The sequence below is a fragment of the Haemorhous mexicanus genome, chromosome 22 (genome assembly GCF_027477595.1).
Source record: "Haemorhous mexicanus isolate bHaeMex1 chromosome 22, bHaeMex1.pri, whole genome shotgun sequence".
Taxonomy (NCBI): Eukaryota; Metazoa; Chordata; class Aves; order Passeriformes; family Fringillidae; genus Haemorhous; species Haemorhous mexicanus.
This window is the reverse complement of record NC_082362.1, coordinates 7,100,710-7,118,184: the sequence shown is the minus strand read 5'-3', so window position 1 is coordinate 7,118,184 and position 17,475 is coordinate 7,100,710. Positions and strand designations below refer to the sequence as shown.

The window sequence follows — 17,475 nt, the reverse complement described above, 5'->3', positions numbered from 1 at the left end:
TCCCGTTACAGGCGGAGGAGTGTCAGTCCCGTTCCGGGCGGAGCCGTGTCAATCCCGTTCCGGGCGGAGCCGTGTCAATCCCGTTCTGAGCGAAGCCGTGTCAATCCCGTTCTGGGCGGAGCCGTGCCAGTCCCAACCCAAGCGGAGCAGAGCCAGTCCCGTTCCGGGCGGAGCCGTGCCAGTCCCAACCCAAGCGGAGCAGAGCCAGTCCCGTTCCGGCGGAGCCTCCGCCCCTCCATGGCCGCCATGGCCGCTCCGCTGCCCGCCGAGCCCCCGGTGCCCGCCGGCCGGTGCCGCCTGTCGCTGCCCGCCGTGGAGCCGCTGCTGTTCCTGGCCACCGTGTCGCTGGGGCTGCAGGGCCCGCTGGCCACCCAGTACCTGTGGGACCGCCTGGGGGCCGAGCACGGCTACAGCGGCCGCAACAGCACCGACTCCTCCGGCTGCGGGGACAGCAACGCTACCGCCGACCCCCTGCGGCAGGTGGGGACACCGGGGGACACGGGGGGACGGGAGAGCCCGGGGGTGCTCTGGTGTGGATGAAGAGCTCAGGGGGAGAGCCCGGGGGGGGGAGGCTCGGGATGGATGGGGACCCGGGGGGAAAGGCGGGTCCGTGGGATTGGGGAGCCCCGGCGGGAGCGGGAGGCTCACGGTGAACGGGAGGTCCCAGGGGAGAGGGAAGCTCTGGGGCAGCAGGGGAGGAGAGGTGCCCCGGGGGAACAGGGAGCTTGAGGGGAGCTGGGAGTCCCTAGAAGCAGAGTCAGGAGGGAACGTGAAGTCTCAAAGAGAGCAGGGAGCCCGGAGGGGAAGGGGAGCGTGATGGAAGCAGGGAGCCCCAGGGGGAGTGGGGAGCCCAGTGGGTGCTGTTGGAGCTGCTCAGCTGCCCGTTTCTCCTGCAGGAGGTGGAAGCTCTGGTGTCCCACTGGAACCTCTACATCAACCTGGGAGGTTTCTTCGTCAGCCTCTTCTCCGTGACTCTCTTCGGCGCATGGAGCGACAGCGTGGGCCGGCGCCCGGCGCTCATCCTGCCGGCAGCGGGCATGGCCCTGCAGACAGGCATCTACCTGCTGGTCATGTACCTGGAGCTGCACGTCGCCTTCTTCCTCCTGGGACGCATCCTGAGCGGCCTCACGGGCGACTACAACCTGATCCTGGCCGGCTGCTTCTCCTACGTGGCCGACACCAGCGAGCGTGGCGCGCGGACGTTCCGCGTGGCCATCCTCGAGGCGTGCCTGGGCACCGCGGGCATGGTGGCCAGCATCGGCGGTGGCCAGTGGCGCAAGGCCCAGGGCTACATCAACCCCTTCTGGCTGGCCTTTGCTGCCAGCCTTGCTGCCACCCTCTACGCCGCTTTCTTCCTGCGGGAGTCGGTGAAGCAGAAGAAGGCGGCCAAGCTGTTCACGCTCAGCCACTACAAGGCTGTGTTCAGGCTGTACACGGCCCCCGAGCACCCGAGCTCCAGGTGGAAGCTGGCTCTGTACTCCCTGGCTTTCTTTCTGATTGTCACGGTGCATTTTGGAGCCAAGGACATCTATGTTTTGTATGAGCTTGGCTTCCCTCTGTGCTGGGCTTCTGATCTCATCGGCTACGGCTCGGCCGCCAGCTACCTGGCTTACCTGAGCAGCCTGGCGGGGCTGAGGCTGCTGCAGCTCTGCCTTGAGGACACCTGGGTGGCAGAGCTAGGATTGATCTCCAACATTGCTGGGCTGGTGGTGTTTTCCCTTGCTACCACAACGCCACTGATGTTTACAGGTGATGCTGAGGGTTAATCCCTGTTTCTCAGGCTTTTGGTGAATTGGTGCTGGTGGTGTGCTTCACGGGGAGTTCAGGCACCTGAGGAAGTTCTGCTTCGTGCACCAACAAAACTGTGCCTTGCTAAGGGCAGTGTTGGCCAAACACTGAATTTGGAAGTGCATCCATGTAGTTCCTAGAACATAGGCTTCCCACAACTGCATTATACTGCAGACACAGACTGAAGTGCCTTGTGAGATTCAGGAGGGTGAATCGTGTCTAAATATAGCAGGGAGATGCTGCCAGCAGCTGCAGATTTCTGGGACTGACTGGGGAGGCTTTATTTTTCAGGTGAGCTTTCCCTAATGTGCTGTGTCTTGCTCACAGGTTACGGAATTCTGTTCCTTTCCATGGCAGCCACTCCAGTCATCAGATCCAAGCTCTCCAAGCTGGTCAGTGAGACAGAGCAAGGTAAGGAGTTAACCACTGTGCTTAAGCCAGATCCTGAAACACTTTTTTCTTGGAATATTGAAACCAGACTCTGGGGAAATTAGGAGTTCCCTGGCTCCTCTGGACTCCTGTGCCCCTGGGTAATTTTATTTTCTTTTTCCCCAAATAACTGTCATTCTTTGATTCAGACTTGCTGCATTTCCGAGATGAGAACAAGGGAAGAAAAGCAGGATTAGTTCATTCATCCATACCTTCATTTCCAAAACTTTTACAAGGAGCAAGAGTTAAAATGGATTATATAACAAGGAGAAAGGAGTCATTCTCCTGACCATAACTTTCCTCTGTAGATCAGTAACAGTGGGGAGAACCAGGTGTTGTTGGAGGGTTGTATCATTGACCACGGTGAAAGATCACGGATAACCCACAGGAGGAGCATATTTGCCTTTTGTCCAGTTCTGTGTTTGGAGGGTTTGCACTTGCTGTGAAACACAGCGCAGGAATGTCTCCAGGGCAGACAGGGGGAGGAGGGAATGCAGGTGGCAACGATGGAGAGGGGATTTTGCAATACTCAGTTTCTTATTTTAGGACAGCGATGGCACGTACAGTGCATTTATGGTGCTAAATCTTGTGCTGTACTTAATGTTTAACAAGTGATAAGAGGTGCCCTGGCCTGGAGCATTTACAATCCAGCTGATGGATAATGTCCTGGTCGTCTCCTGATACAAATCCTGCAGGTTGGTGAGGTGGTCCTGGCCACAGGCTGGACGTGCCAGGCCAGTCCTGTCCCACCTTACCACACTTGGTATTCACACACCTTTCTGATGGCAAGTGCAAACCCTTGGAAAGATTGGCAGAATGCGCTGAGGGTGATGTGTTACAGCAGTTTACAGGCAATAACCACCTGCCTATCTCACCATTAACCTCTTACCTCTCTTTTCCAGGTGCTCTTTTTGCTTCTGTTGCCTGCGTGGAAGGGCTGTGTTCACTCGTGTCTACAGGAGTGTTCAACTCTCTCTACCCTGCCACCTTGCACTTCATGAGGGGATTCCCATTTCTCTTTGGGGCTATAATCCTCCTAATTCCAGCAGCTATCCTTGGGTAATTTACCTCAAATGTCCAAACTTTGCCATGCAATGTTATATGGAAAATACTGGTTTAGGATAGAAGCTGGCAGTTTGTAAGGCATATTTTCAGTTCTGGTTGTGAGAGGGTGTCTGGTGCTCCAGTAAAAAGAGGTGCAGGTCATTTCTTTTGGAATCTGAATCCTAGGGATAAACCTGCAGCCTGAGTAATGTAGCTGCCAATATTCAAAGTGCTTCAAGGCCTCACTCCAGCCTCAATGGAATCCAAAATCTGGAATTGAATTTGAAAGTTCTTTGTGGAAGAGATGGAGCTCTCTCAGCAGTCTCTCTTCCTGTAATTTCTTTAGTAATTGAAGCAGAAGTTTTGTTGTGATAGAAAACAAATCCCCTGGTAGGTTCTGGGAGAGGAAGTGTATCTGGATTTGCAGAAGTGCAGCAGCTCCTGGCAGGGTCACTTTGTTTTGTTCCTCTGAAACTTTTAAGACTCACTCAATTCATCAACATCCCCATGTTCCTTTGGAAGCTGAAACTGTTCATTCTTTTCTAGGTGGATACAAATCTGGGATTCAAAACATGACTACAACCACTTCCAAGATGCTTCCCTGTCCCCCACCAAAGACTGAGTTTAACACCAAGGAATTGGCCAGCACGGCAGTGTCCACCTGAACACTGCACTTCATTCTTCCCTCAAAGGACTGATCAGTGTGGGAGGGACACTCTGCTTGTCCTTACCAACTTTTAAATGCCAAATAATTGGAAATCACAGGAGGAGCTTGATTTGGAGCTGTGAATGCCTCCTCTACATTGTGCTGTCCCATCTGTCAGAGAAAACCCAAGAGACCCAAGAGCCAGTCAAGCTGTTGTGGGCCTTTTGCAAGGCTGCTTCGTGGTTTGGGCTTTGGTGTGGCCAGAAGGCTCTGCCATGCTTTTAGTGGGGAGAGAGGGCTGAGTTCTGCTGTAATTGCTGAGCATTTTCCCCTCAGGGTACTCCAGTGTGCAGAGATGAGCTGTTGGTGTGGGTGAGGCACAGCTGAAACAGAGGCACCCAACAGTGTCCTGCTGGGGGGGAAGATCTCTGCTCCAGATCATCACATTGCCAGTAAAAACCCAACAAATGTGACATGCCAGACCACAAAACCCTTATGGAGAGGGGTAGTTTAGCACAGGAGTGCTATTGCTGTCCTTACTGACTCAACCAGCTTTAGTTTTGCAAGTCAGAGGTGTCCTAAGAAGAGGATCTAATTCCTGAAGTGTTGGTAGGAGTGCCAGTGGTATGTCCTGCCTGTCTGCAGCTCAGCCCAGGATCTCAGAGGTGGTTTTGAGAAGTGACAGATCATCTGAGAATACTGCAGGGCCAGTAGAGTAAATCCTGGGTTGGGAGGGACCCACGAGGATCCTTGGAGCAACTCCTGAAGGTGCCTTTGTTGACAGTTACCGAAAGCTATGAAGTCAAGGAGAAACTTGTCAGAATTGTTCCCCCCTTACAGTGCAGATCTGAGCCCCAGTTGGACAGGTGTGCCCCAGTCATGTGAAATGCCTGCTGTGCTTTTCCAGAGGCCTTCCTCAGCAAGCTGGGGACAGGACCAGTGTCTTTAAGATTAATGAATTTTTGTTGTATGTGGCCTAATCTTGACTTAATGACCTCAGTGCTTCTCCTTGCCCTGGCATCTGTTGATGCCCCCAAGCAAACCCCATGTCCATGGTATTGTAGTTGTTCTTCCCAAAGCATTACCTGTGTGGCTGCAATCCTTTTTTTTCTCTTCAACGTGCCATAAACCAGCAGTTCTGTGTACACTGCTCTGCACACGCTGTTCAGGTACGTGCAGTAATGACTTTACTGTTATTTTCAGAATGAATAAAACCTCCATGCTCTTTTATGGTTCATAAAACTCTGGATATCTTGTGCAGCTGTTGATGTCGTTTGTCCTTGACTTGCTGGAGGTTTCTCTCCATTATTTTACCTCTCAGTCCTTTATTGAAGACTGCAGTAAAGAAGGAGCAGCAGGAATTTATCTGTCTCACGGAGAATGAGTGTGTGAAGGTGAAAAGTCAGGGAAAATGCAGGTTTGGGACTTGCAAGCAGCCAAATCTTGCTTTTCCTGACCACCAGAGTAAAGCTTGCAAGAGAGCTTCATCTGAAACCTGTCCTTCAGTGTGCAGAAAATGTGAAATGCTTTAACCCAGCTTTGTCCCAGTCCTTTGGGAGTGTGTGGTAAAAGCAGAACTGGGGAGCAGAGAAGCAGGGAGGCTTTAAGAACTTGTTGTTGTGCCACTTGCCCCAAGCAGTTTTGCCAGGGAAGGTTGGAGTTACAGGTCTGACTGCTGGGCTCAGCCTGGAATTGGCCTCCCTGAGGAGCAGGGCATGCTGTGAATGTTGCAGTAGATGTTTGTGGCTGAGCTGATGGTGAAGTGAAGCCCTCTCCACGCCCTGGGTGCCAATTCAAGCAGCTGCTCAGTGTTGTGCAGGGAGGTGAAACCTGGCTCTGCATGGGGGGCACATTCAATGGCAGCTATTATGCCTCATTAAAAAAATTAAACCAGAGTTTTTCTAGGCTGTCCTCCAAGAGTTGCAACAGTGGAGCCATGGCTGGTGACAGCAGGCAGAGTCCCTGGGGGTGCAGTGCATCAGTCCATGCAAAGGTGAGTGGGAAGTGAGGGGTTCCTGCAGGAATGGTGCTTGGGAATGTCAGTTCTGCTTCATGGTGGCAAGGAAAAGCAAGTGTGAAAAGCCTGCAGGGAGAGAAGCACGTGATCCAGACAAAGAGGAGGGGATTTAGAGTAAAAACCAGATTTATTAATAATACCTGATTGAATAACTCCAAACACTTTTTATGTGGCAGAGCAGAGGAATGAGGGAGGGTGGGGACAGAGGAGTTCATTTCCTTGAGTCTGCTCCAGCTGGGAATGGGATGCTTTGCCAGAAGCAGGGCAAGTTCATTAAGGTGGAGATAATGATGGGGAAACAGGAGTCACAGTCCAGGCAGCTGGAGCAGGAGATGGGATCTCATGTCAGGTGAGACACCTGAGCTGTGGAGGACAAGTAAAGCTCCACTCGGAGTGCTGGGTGAGGAGGCTGATTGCTACAGAGCTCCTGGGAAACAAGACACAATCATCTCACCAGATTATTGCAGGGAGGAAAATCCTTAGGACAGTTTGTGTGGGACTCCTTCAGTGGCCATGGAGGCCCTGACATTCAGTTACTGAAGGCTTTTCCCTGAAGCAGCTCACAAGAGGCTTTTATCCTCAGGCAGATTCACCTTTGGGCTCATCTGCTGCCTTCTTGTTATTTATTCTGGAGATTAGATGGATTCTAATTCTGATGAATGCTGGGCAAATATGGCTATTACCCTTTCACTGGAGAGCAAAGAGGCCATTAACTGATAAGAACTATCCATAAAGCACCAGAATTAACTTTCTTTTTTTTCCCTGTTATATTCATGGATCCAAGCCAAAAGAAGAAAGTGTGTTCCTGACAGTTAAAGCAGAGCTCCAGGGAGAGCCAGGAGGAGGACAAGCTGGCTGAGACTCCTTGTTACCTCCTGAAAAGGTTGAGTTCTTCTTGAGCAAGGATAGGAAGAGGAGCCTGTTTTTTTTTCAAGGTGATTCAGCAGCCTGGAGTGTGGAATGCAGGGATTTGTGTCAGGATGCCCATGGTTCCTCACCTGCAGTGTTGGCAGCAGGCACTGATGGTCCTGGAGCATCCTTTGCCATTCCTTTGCAAAAACTCCACTTTTTCTGGATATTTTAAGGTGAGGAGCTGTAAAAAGCCCAGGTGGATGTTGAGAGGAGATTGATAGGAAGAAGCAAGTGCTGCTTGGAATTGCATCCAGCAGTGGGCAGGGACAACCCCAGGGAGCTCAGCCAGGGCTGTGGGGGTGTGGTGGTCAGCAGAGAGATTCACCAGCTCCTGCTGAAGGCACAGACCACAGGAGCAGGATAAAATACAGCCACAGTGTAGAATAACTCCACAAGCACAGCAATTAGCATCTTCCCTGCATGGATTTCAAGTTTTCCAGGGTCACAATCCAGCCTCCAGTGCCCTGGAAATACAGACCTGATAAAGTGGTGGAGTTGAGACTTCAGATGGAGGGAAGGAGGGTATTTTAAAAACACTTTTTGTAGGGATCCTGCAGAAGCTTCACGTGGTCTAACCCCAAATTCCCACTGCCAGAGGTAAGAGCACAAAGTGGTTTTGCAGCACTGGGAGGTGGAAGTCTTTTGAAGAGGGAAGGAGCTCCTGTGATAAAGGGACATTGCTGGGAAAGATAAAGCACTTCAGAAGGCCCCCGTGGGTTATCTTTCCCAAACACAAAAATTTTGTTAGGGCTTAATTTTTATTTGCCCTTTCCTGCTCTCAGTTTCTGACCACAAGGATTCTCCTGGGGCACACGGCCTCACATTCCTCTCAATTGCTCTTCTCTCCTTTGTGTCCTCTTAAAACGGATTCTCAACACTCCTCCAATTTTCTGTCCTCCAAAAATTCTCCTTCTTTGGATGTGTTTCTGGGGGAAGCTGCAGCTGCCTGTGGGGGCCTGGATGGTGCCAGTCTCCCTCACACCCCACAGGAGGACGTGGAAGACACATAATCCATCCCAGAGTCCAGCCTGCCTTGTCTCCCCAGGCACTGGGGGAGTGAGTGCTGGGGCCCGGGGCTTGTTTTGGGAGGGAGAGGAGGGAGCAAGAGCCACAGGTTTTCTCTCAAAGATAGAAAAAAATTCAGGAGGGATAAATTTGGACCCCCACAAAAAAAAAGGGGTCACCTGTGAGTCTCTGAGGCTGCTGTGCTGGTTCTAGCTCTGGCCCAGGGAGTGCAGGCAGTCCAGCCCGTTCTCCGAGCCAGCCGAGGAGTCGCGCGAGGAGCGGCCCTGCAGAAAGCGGATGATTTTGTCAATCGTGGCCTCCTGGTACTCGTGGGACCACCTGTATCGAGGGGAAAAAATGTGATGTTTACTTCTGCTGCTGCATGTGGGGTGCCACAAGGTAGCTCAGTTCATTTGGGCCAGCCAGAGACCCCTTTCCTCCACCCCAGCTCTCCTTTTTCCCACGGGTGCTGCAGGATGCCCTGCCAGGTTGCACAAAGGGAAAGCAAGGGGGGAAGAAACCCAGGTGAGCTGTAAAACCTGCCAGCATCACTAAAGATGTGTGTCCTCCCAGCAGTGACCCCTCTGTCACCCAGAGGAGCCCCAGCACAACACCAGCAGCCGGGATGTGGTGGGAACCTTTGCTCCCTGCAAGCTCTGGAGCACCTGGAGTGACTCAGTGTCCCTTTGACCTGTTCTGCCACCCTCATCTGTTTGTCCCAGTGTCCTTGGGCTCTTTGCTGCTCTGTATGTAAGCTGTTCTCCCCAGCTGCCAAGGAACCCCATGGCACAGGTGGCTTTTACTTACATGATACCGTTGAATTTCAGGACAGCCCTCATGTCCTTGGGAAGTGTTTCTGGGTCTGGCCACTCAAAATGGTCTGTAACAGGCACAATGTTCTTCCCAGAGTTCAGGGCTGTCACAATCTCCTGCAGGAACAGAACGTGCAGGTGCTGTTGGCCTGTATCAGCCCCTCACCACCTCCCTCCCACCAGAGGTCCCACCTGGTGGCATCTCTTACCTTGTGTACCCAGTCCTTGCACTCGGGGTCCTCCATGCATTTATCCAGAGCGTTTGGTGAGAGGACCAGCACAAAATTCCGGGCACTCAGGACACTCTGGATCAGCTTGTCTTCAAACTTCCCTGCCTCCAGCTTCTCCACGTCGATGAACACGCTGAAGCCGTGGAGCTGCAGGTGGACCTTCAGCAGGCTGGTGACAAGAGGGGACAGCACCACAAGGAGAGGTTTTATTTGCTGTCTCACCACGTTGGCTGAGACACGGGGAGGCAGAGGAGCAGGGAATGAGATGCCAGCTCCAGCCCAGCTGTCTGGGCACGTGCAGAGAGCACGAGGAGCTGACATTGCCTCCATGCTGTGATCCCCTGCAGCCCTTGGAGCGTGGGGAAAGGGTCACTCAGTGCCAAAGTGGTATTGTAGCAAGGTGACCCCCAGCCAGGGAAAAATGTGAGTTGACTACAGTGATTTCAGAAGGCTGAACAATTGTTTTATTGAGTTATACTGCATACTACACTAATACTATAAAATACTAAAGAAAAACCCATGACTGCTTACAGTCACGACACAGTTTTGGCCTAATTGGGCAATCAATCAATCAAAACAACCATCACCAGAGACTAATTAGCAAATCCCTCTTGGTAAACAATCTCCATTACACATTCCACATGTGCTAAACAACAGGAGCAGCAAGTAGAGATAAGAATTGTTTTCTTCTTTGTCTGAGCTTTCTCACAGACTTTCCCCAGGAGAAATCCTGGGAAGGCTGTGCCTGCTGCTCTCTGTGAAGAGAGCTGTGGCCACAGAGTGGCGGTGACAGGACTAGGAACTGGCCTGTCCACTGTGCAGCTCCTCATGTGTGCTGTCCCCATTTCCTCTGCAGCTTTTGGCAGCCTCTCCCCCCTCCCCATTCCACACCTTTCCCACAGCTGACCACCCACCTTCCCTCAGGGCTCCTCCATTCCCTGCAGGGCTCACCTGGCCAGCTGCGAGCCGGTGCTCCTGCGGTAGCTGATGAACACGTCGGTCCCGTTGGACGCGGTTTGCAGGGTGATGGGCGAGTGCAGCGTCTCTAGACAGCACAAAACAGCCACCAGAAGTTACAAACCACCCAGCAGCTCGTTGCATTGTGATTTCAGGGTTTACTTCAGAAACCCAGTCCCTCCCCTGAAGATTCCCTCCCAGGTGTGTCAGTCACTTCTCCTTTCCCCTCCCTGACACCTGCTGAGCACTGTCTGTCAATCCTGGAATTCCAGAAGGGTGTCAGTGATTGGCAGATTCAAAGGATGCCCTCTACCCCTGGGGGAGCATTGGGCCGTCCAGGTGTCCTTTGTCCCTTAATTCCTCCTTCTGTGTACCTGGCTGGTGGTTCCCTACCCCTTCCCTGCCCCTCTCCCTGGGGTTAAAAGGAACAGCACCCACACGGTTTGGGAGTTCTGTTGGAGCTGGTGCTGGGTTCAGAGGCTGTGGGCCAGAACAAAGCTCTGGATCCAAACCCTCCATCAGAACCGACTCCTTTCCTTCCCCATCGCCTTAAAGCTTCTCTGCCAGAGGCAAACCTGCGGAGCAGAACCTGTTATGGGGGGAAGCTCCATCCCACCACCACCAGAGCTCCTGCACGCCTGGACTTGTCTCCAAGCACTCAGCTGCAGCACCCAGCCAGCCAAAAGTGTCTCTGGGGTGAAACACCACAGTTGCCCCTATTTGGTCAAGCAGCAGGGCCAGACAAGCTCAGGCACGTCCCATCCAGCTACATTGGTAATACTCTATTGGAATAATTACCAATGTAGCTGGACGGGACGTGCCTGAGCTTGTCTGGCCCTTGGTGCTTGACCAAAACCAGCAAATGTGGTGTTTTACCCCAGAGACAATTTTGGCTGGCTGGATGCTGCAGCTGGGCACATGGAGGCAAGTCCAGGTGTGCAGGAGCTCTGGTGATGGTGTGATGGAGCTTCCCCCATAAGAGAGTCTGCTCCTTGAGTTTACCTCTGGCAGAGAAGCTTTAAGACAGTGGTGAAAGAAAAGAGTCAGTTCTGTTAGAGTTTTGATCCAGAGCTTCATTCTGGCCCACAAGCCTCTGAATCCAGCAACAGCTCCAACAGAACTCCTGACTGCGTGGTTTGCTCACCCTTTTACCCAGAAGAAGAGAGAGAGAACATGAAGGCCACCAACCAAGTAGGAGAAAGGAAGTCTCAAGGGACAAAAGACACCTGAATGGCCCAATGTCCCCCCAGGGGTAAGAGGCATCTTTTGAATCTGCCCAATCACTCGACGCCCTTCTAGAATGCCAAGACTGACAGTGCTCAGCAAGGAGCAAGAGAAAGAGACAAAGAAGTGGCTGACACACCTAGCAGTGAACCATCATAAGAAGAACCAAGCTTCTGAAGTAAATCCTAAAATCACAACTCAACATTATTCCAAGAGCAGCTCATCCCAAGCACCCCTCCAGCCTGTTCCCTGCCCGGGCAGGCGCACCCCTGGCGGCGGTGAGGATGCGGACGCGGTGGAAGCCGGTGTGGATGTGGCAGTCCTCCTGCAGCTGCTGCTCCGTCACGCGGTGCAGGAAGTTGCGGTCGATGCCGCAGGTGAGCAGGTTGTAGGTGTACTGCCGGAATTTGGGCTCGATGCCCCCCAGCCAGTCGGCCAGGTTGCTGCGGTCACAGGTGGAGTAGTTGGCGAAGGTCTTGAGCTCCGTCAGCTCCCGGAAAAACCTGGTGGGGGGACAGGTGGAGCAGCACTTAGAGACACGGGGGTGCCACTATGGGATTTTTGAAGGAGTTTTGAATGAGTTAGAGAGGGAACCTCTGAGTTGTTTTAGGGGATGTGGTTTATTTTTCTTATCTTCTGCACAGGCAGGAAGGGTGGGTTCGGCTCACATCTTTACCACACGGTTCAGAAGGTCGCAAGACTTGTAGTTACAAGAGTTTTAAAGTATTTATTGACCAATAAAACACCGTTAACAAGGATATTTATGCTTTTAACTTAATCCTTAACTCAATCCTCCAATTTTGTCTTATGAACTCATGCTACAATGTAAGTTTTCTTAACCAATTATGTTATAACACACAAACCTACAGTACTGCATTCTAAACTTCTTGTTTACCTTTGTAACTACTTTTATTTTTTCTATATCTTAAACTCTGGAACTCTAAACTTTCCTCTTCTTAACTTAATGGGTCTCTACTTTAAACTATAAATCCACATTCTCACTTCTAGCACCTAAGTTTGGAAGCTTTTTCCAAGGTCTCAAATGAAATCCTGTGTTTAATTCTAAGCTTTGGCTTACAGGCCCAAAGTTCTGCGAGTTCCCTGCATTTCAGATTCCATCATTTTACCTGCTCAGGAGGGAGTGCAGCTCCATGCTGGGGTGAAGGATGAGCTCCAGGAACAGGAAACAGAGGAACAGCTGCATGGGATGCTGGTCCTCAGGACAACGAGGTGTGAGCAGCTCAGCTAAGGGTCAGGTCCCATTTTTCTGGGTAACTTGCAGGATCCCACCTGCCCTGTGCCATAGGTGGTCTTTCCCCCACCCTCACCTCTGCCATGCAGTGGTCACATTACAGAAATCTCTGGGACTGCAAAAAGTGCAGTGGAAAAGCCCCAGCAGCCCAGGTTTTCCATTTGGAGGATCTCTCTTCCTGTTTTTGCAAGAAGGGAAAGGCAGAGACCTGGTCCCTGGCTCTGCCACTGTGGTGATGGCCCTGAGGGAGTCCAGTGTGCCCTGGGGGTGGTCCTACCTTTTCCGAGTGATGCTGGAGTCCATCCCCAAATCCTTCTGCAGCTCCTGCTCTGTCAGTCTCAGGAGAATGTCCCCATCCACCTGGTGATCCTGCCAAGAGAAATCCAGGCTGGAAAGGTCCCAGGAAAAGCTGGGTGATATGCTTGCACCTCTGCTGTGAGGTGGGGCAGAAATGTCCATCCACATGTCCCTCCCCCAGCACAGAGCCCTACCAGGAATCTCTGGCAGTATTTGTTGAATCCGATCTGCTGCAGCCACGTCTGCACCTCGCAGGACTTCCAGTTGGGAACCGTGGGCAGGATGCGCCGAGGAACCTCCTCCCCTATCAGGCGCAGCACCTTTTTGGCCAGGGAGGAGGTGGTGCTGCTGGTGGAGTAGCACACAATCCTCTTCAGGCTCTGCGTAGCCCCGATCTCACTGAAAATCTGGGGACACAAAGGGAGGAGACGTCACTTGGCCTCCCCTCATCCTCTTCCCTATTGTTCCAGATGAAGGAAGGAATGATAAATCTGACTCCATGTTCTTAGAAGGCTAATTTATTATTTTATGATACTGTATTATATTAAAGGATATTAAACTAAAACTATACTAAACTATACTAAAGAATAGAGGAAGGATACTTACAGAAGGCTAAAAGATACTAATGAAGACTCGTGGCTCTCTCCAAAGCCCTGACTCAGCTTGACCATAATTGGCCAACGAGTGAAAACAACTCACTTGAAACCAATGAAACAATCTCCAGCCACATTCCAAAGCAGCAAAACACGGGAGAAGCAAATGAGATAATATTGTTTTCCTTTTTCTCTGAGGCTTCTCAGCTTCCCAGGAGAAAAATCCTGGGCAAAGGGGTTTTTCCAGAAAATACGACTGCCACACTTCCCAACAAGATGTGCTGGGCCAGATGAATACCAAGGTGTTTGGTGGGCAAAAGACACCAAGATGCAGCTGTGCCACCCCTTCCCTTGGTCATCACCTTCCTCCAGGCCAACCTACCCTTTACCTGTGTTTTCTTCTGCCTGGCTTTGATGGCAGCCTCGGTGCACAGGTAGAAGGCGGCGATGCACTGAGCCTCCAGCCTGGAGCTGTCCAGCAGGGGCACCAGGCGCTGCAGGTCCTGCGCTGTCCTCCCCTGGATGTTGTCACTGCTGCCCAACATCTGACAGGCAAACTGCTCGGGGTCCAGCGAGGCGATGAAGGGCTCCACCAGAGCCAGCGTCCCCGAGCGCTCCACCTCCTTCTCGATCTCCTTGTTGGTGGCCAGCACCGTGATGGCCAGGCAGGCGTGCAGCCGGATCAGCTCGTCGTCTTTGGAGAAGGCCAGGGGGAAGAGCCACTCTGCTGCCTTCTTCTCGATCATCAGGCGCTGGTTGGCCTGGCCCCCGTACATGGCACAGTTGGCCAAGGCCATGGCGCAGTGGCGCAGCACGGCGGGGTCCGTCCAGCGGCACCAGTACAGGATGGTGTCCAGGCCTCCGTCGGAGATGAGCTGGAAGCAGGTCTCCTCCGTGTGCTTGAACATGTGCTCCAGGATCCCAGAGAGGCTCTGGGCCAGCTGGGGGATGTCCCTCTCCTTGGCTAAGTTCAGGATTACGCCCAGACCGATCCGAGCGATGCGGTCCCTGTGGAGAGGAGATGGGGAGGAGGGGCAGGTGGACATGCAAGGGGTGACAGCATTGGCTGGTGTGGCCCATGGTGACATTTATCCCAGGACAGACATTTATCCTATTGCCAGATATGCAATGCCGCAAGGTGCAACAGGCTGGTGTTGGAGGAACCTCTGTGGGTCTGATGGAAGAATTTGTGATAGGGTGCACAGCCCAGGACCCCCTCACGGGATGCTCTCATGCTCAAGGTCACAGCAATTAACAGGCAGGGTGGGTTAATGCCAGGCTGGAAATGGATCTGCTGGGCCAGCATTGCTGTGGTGTGGAGCTGTTTTGTGTTTGGGAGTGAAACTTGTTTGTCCCCTAAGCACTGCTGTCAGGACAGGGCTTTCACACCTGCATGAGCAGCCAAGCAGCCCTGTCCACAAGCGGGACACAGGGGTCTGTCTGTCCTGGGATGGCAGCTGCAGGGAAGCTCTTTATTTCCTCCCCCTGCACTCTTCTGGAAGAGAACAGCAAGAGCCAGGGGTAGGTGGCCAAGGGCCACCAGCTGCTGCTTGGCCATGACTGGTCTTGGAAAGCCTGTGCTTAAAATGACACCTGAATGGGGCTGTGCCTAGAAAATGCAGTGAGGAAGGGAGAAACCAGGGTCATAGAATGATTTGGGTTGGAAAGGATCTGAAAACTCATCCAGGTCCAAGCCCCTGCCATGGGCAGGGACACCTTCCACCAGACCAGGCTGCTCCAAGCCCTGACTAACCTGGCCTTGGACACTTCCAGGGATCCAGGGGCAGCCACAGCTTCTCTGGGCACCCTGTGCCAGGGCCTCACCTCCCTCTGAGATGAGCTCTTGGCTGTGCTCCCATGAGTTTTCTGGGGCGAGTGGCAGCTCCATTCCTGCCCTCAGCAGTGGCAGTGTGGTGCCACTGTGCTGGAGCTGCTCTGCTAGTGAGGCAACACTGGCACTGGTGCCCCACGCCCTGCTGCTCAGGAGGGCAGTGCCACGCTCGGTCCCCAGCCACAGTGGGGTGATGGCACGCCAGCCTCTGTGCTGGCAGGCAGGAAGAGCATTTCTGGGAAGCCTGTGACCCACAGGGCTCTCACTGACCTTGGGGTGGGTTTGACAGGAAATGTTGTGGAGAGCCCTGGGAAAAAAAAAAAAAAAAAGAAGCCCTCAGCCTGGGTCTGGCTGTGAGCCCGGACTCAGCCATGGAGCTGGATGACAAACACAGGTCCCTGACTCCCTGCAGCTGCAGATGGAGCCAGGACCTGTCCAGCTCCCAGCTAAACACCTCTGCTGCTGGGCACAGACTGGGAGAGGTCTGCAAGTGAGAGGTTGGACCCAAAGGGGAGCCCCACACCTCCCTGCCATGGCTCAGGAGCTGTGGGAAGTGAGGGGCTGGAATGCCATGGCTGCTCCAAGACCATGAACTGCTCCTGGAGCAGAAACAACAACTCCAGCAAATGCTTTCTCTTGCTAAGGAGCTGAATGCTGAATGCAGACCATGCCAGTGATGCTTCCTGGGATTAAATTCCACCCTAATGGGCTTTCCTGATTTAGCTGCTGCTTATTTTTGCCTGTCAGTGCATGAAGCAGGGCCCAGGCTGTGAGTCCACAGCCTTCCAGCAAGAGACATGCCCCAGGAAGCCAGAGCAACACTTTGGCCAGACTCCCTCCACATCCTTTCCAGGGAGAGCAGAGCTGTGAGAGTGCATTTGGGGTGCTGGAAGGGTGAGCTGTGTGTGGGTGCTGTGATTGGGATGTGTCAGGTGTGCACATGCACCTTTGTACACACACACACACCGTGCCCATGCTCTGACAAAGACATCCCAGCACCTCTCACCTGTCCTGGGCAGCAGCACACGCACCTGAACATGGGGCTGAGGGCTGCTGACCAGCTGACCCCTCCTTATGGCTTCATCCCAGCCCTGGTCAGCAGTAGGGAGGCTCTGGAAAGTGGCTTTGTCCTCCTCGTGCTGCAGTAATGGCTAAAGGAGAGTCACATCTTGTCCTTTGTGTCAGACGCTCTGAGCCAGCCAAACTGACTCAGCTCAACCTGGCTGAGGGGGCTCAGGAGGACACCCCAGTCCCCACCAGCACCCCTGGGCTGGGGCTGGTCCTCCTCCCTCCAGCTGTGGGGGAACAGAGCAGCCCTTGGTCATGGCCTGGACAAGAATCAGGCACCCTGTGCACAAGGTGGATCCGAGGGGGTTTGTGCACTGGAGAGCACCCACAGCAGAGAAATTTGGGGGTGTGGGGATGGGTGAAGGTAGGTCAAGGCCGGGTTGGATTGATTAGAAGCAGCCTGGTGTGTGGAGGGTGTCCCTGCCCACGGCAGGGGGTTGAGATGAGGTTTTTGAGGTCCCTTTGAACCCACCCGGTTCTGGGGGCTGGCAGGGCTGTGCCCGGCAGGGTGAGGCTGAGGGGCTCTTTGCAGACTCACCTGTTCTCCGCCACCAGGATCTGCTCCAGGAGTTTTCCTGCCTGGCACTTGGTCTCCAGCTCGGCGGTGTAGAGCAGGTTGAGCAGCAGGTCCAGGCCCCCCTCGAGGCGGATCGCATCGCACAGCACCTTGGCCACGTCCCTCCCCACGGCGGGCATCCCCCAGGCCTCCTCCACCAGCCGGAACACCTCGGACAGAGCCGCCCGCAGCCCCTCGGCCGTGGCCGCCTGCGTGGCGTGGCCGATGGCCCGGCGGAGCACGGGCAGGACCCGCTCCAGCGCCTCCCGCACCTCGGTGCCCACCCCGGGGGAGACCCCGCCGTGCTCCCGGGCGCTGCCCCCGCCCGCCCGGCTCACACCCTCGGGCACCGCCAGCCGCTCCGCGCTCGCCATGGCCAGGGACCGGCCCAGGGTGTGCAGCGACAGCAGCAGGGCGAGCATCGGCGGCCGCTACCGCGGCATCCCCGGCCCCGCGCCCGCGGGGACCCCCCGCTCCTGCGGGGACGAGGGAGGGCGGCCGGGGGGCTCGGGAGGGACGGGAGGGGGGATGCGCTGTCCCGCTCCCCCCGCTGCCCGGCCGGGATGCGGAGCTGGAAGCGGAGCGGGATCCGCCTTCCCCGAGCCGGGCTCAGCATCCCGGTCCCCGGGGCTGATGTCACCGGGCGCAGGCGCCGCCTCTCCGAGGAGGGGCTCGGTGCCGGGGGCTGCAGCCCCCTCCCGCTGCTGATCCCCCCACAGCCCTCCTGCCACCAGCCCCGGAAGGATTTAACAGAATCGTGGATGTGGCGCTTGGGGATGTGACTCAGTGGTGGGCTTGGCAGTGCCGGGGTAAC

The 17,475-nt window shown here is 54.2% G+C and overlaps 2 protein-coding genes across 2 annotated transcripts; one reads left to right on the top strand and one right to left on the bottom strand.

The window, feature by feature from the left end:
* The first annotated feature begins 93 nt into the window (after positions 1-93).
* Positions 94-5,149, top strand: SLC46A1 (solute carrier family 46 member 1). The gene is made up of 5 exons (XM_059866297.1): positions 94-480; positions 897-1,749; positions 2,116-2,199; positions 3,120-3,276; positions 3,808-5,149. Exons 1-5 carry the CDS (start codon positions 238-240, stop codon positions 3,881-3,883), a joined length of 1,413 nt encoding a protein of 470 aa, XP_059722280.1. The 5' UTR covers positions 94-237; the 3' UTR covers positions 3,884-5,149.
* Positions 5,150-6,032: 883 nt separating this feature from the next.
* On the bottom strand, positions 6,033-17,231 carry SARM1 (sterile alpha and TIR motif containing 1). Its single transcript, XM_059866294.1, has 9 exons — positions 16,644-17,231; positions 13,596-14,214; positions 12,808-13,020; positions 12,594-12,685; positions 11,332-11,567; positions 9,835-9,928; positions 8,863-9,052; positions 8,649-8,770; positions 6,033-8,180 (listed from the first exon to the last, which is right to left on the bottom strand). The coding sequence occupies exons 1-9, from the start codon at positions 17,081-17,083 to the stop codon at positions 8,051-8,053; spliced, it is 2,136 nt and encodes a 711-aa protein (XP_059722277.1). The 5' UTR covers positions 17,084-17,231; the 3' UTR covers positions 6,033-8,050.
* Positions 17,232-17,475: the final 244 nt, after the last annotated feature.

Bases quoted from the DNA above. Each gene is read 5' to 3' on its own strand.
- SLC46A1 (XM_059866297.1), top strand. From the start codon at position 238: ATGGCCGCCATGGCCGCTCCGCTGCCCGCCGAGCCCCCGGTGCCCGCC. The intron at 481-896 runs GTGGGGACACCG...TTTCTCCTGCAG, and splicing joins CCGCCGACCCCCTGCGGCAG to GAGGTGGAAGCTCTGGTGTC. The intron at 2,200-3,119 runs GTAAGGAGTTAA...TCTCTTTTCCAG, and splicing joins GGTCAGTGAGACAGAGCAAG to GTGCTCTTTTTGCTTCTGTT.
- SARM1 (XM_059866294.1), bottom strand. From the start codon at position 17,083: ATGCTCGCCCTGCTGCTGTCGCTGCACACCCTGGGCCGGTCCCTGGCC. The intron at 12,686-12,807 runs GTAGGGCTCTGT...TTCTCTTGGCAG, and splicing joins AATACTGCCAGAGATTCCTG to GATCACCAGGTGGATGGGGA. The intron at 9,929-11,331 runs GTGCGCCTGCCC...TGTGCTGTCTAG, and splicing joins CATCCTCACCGCCGCCAGGG to AGACGCTGCACTCGCCCATC.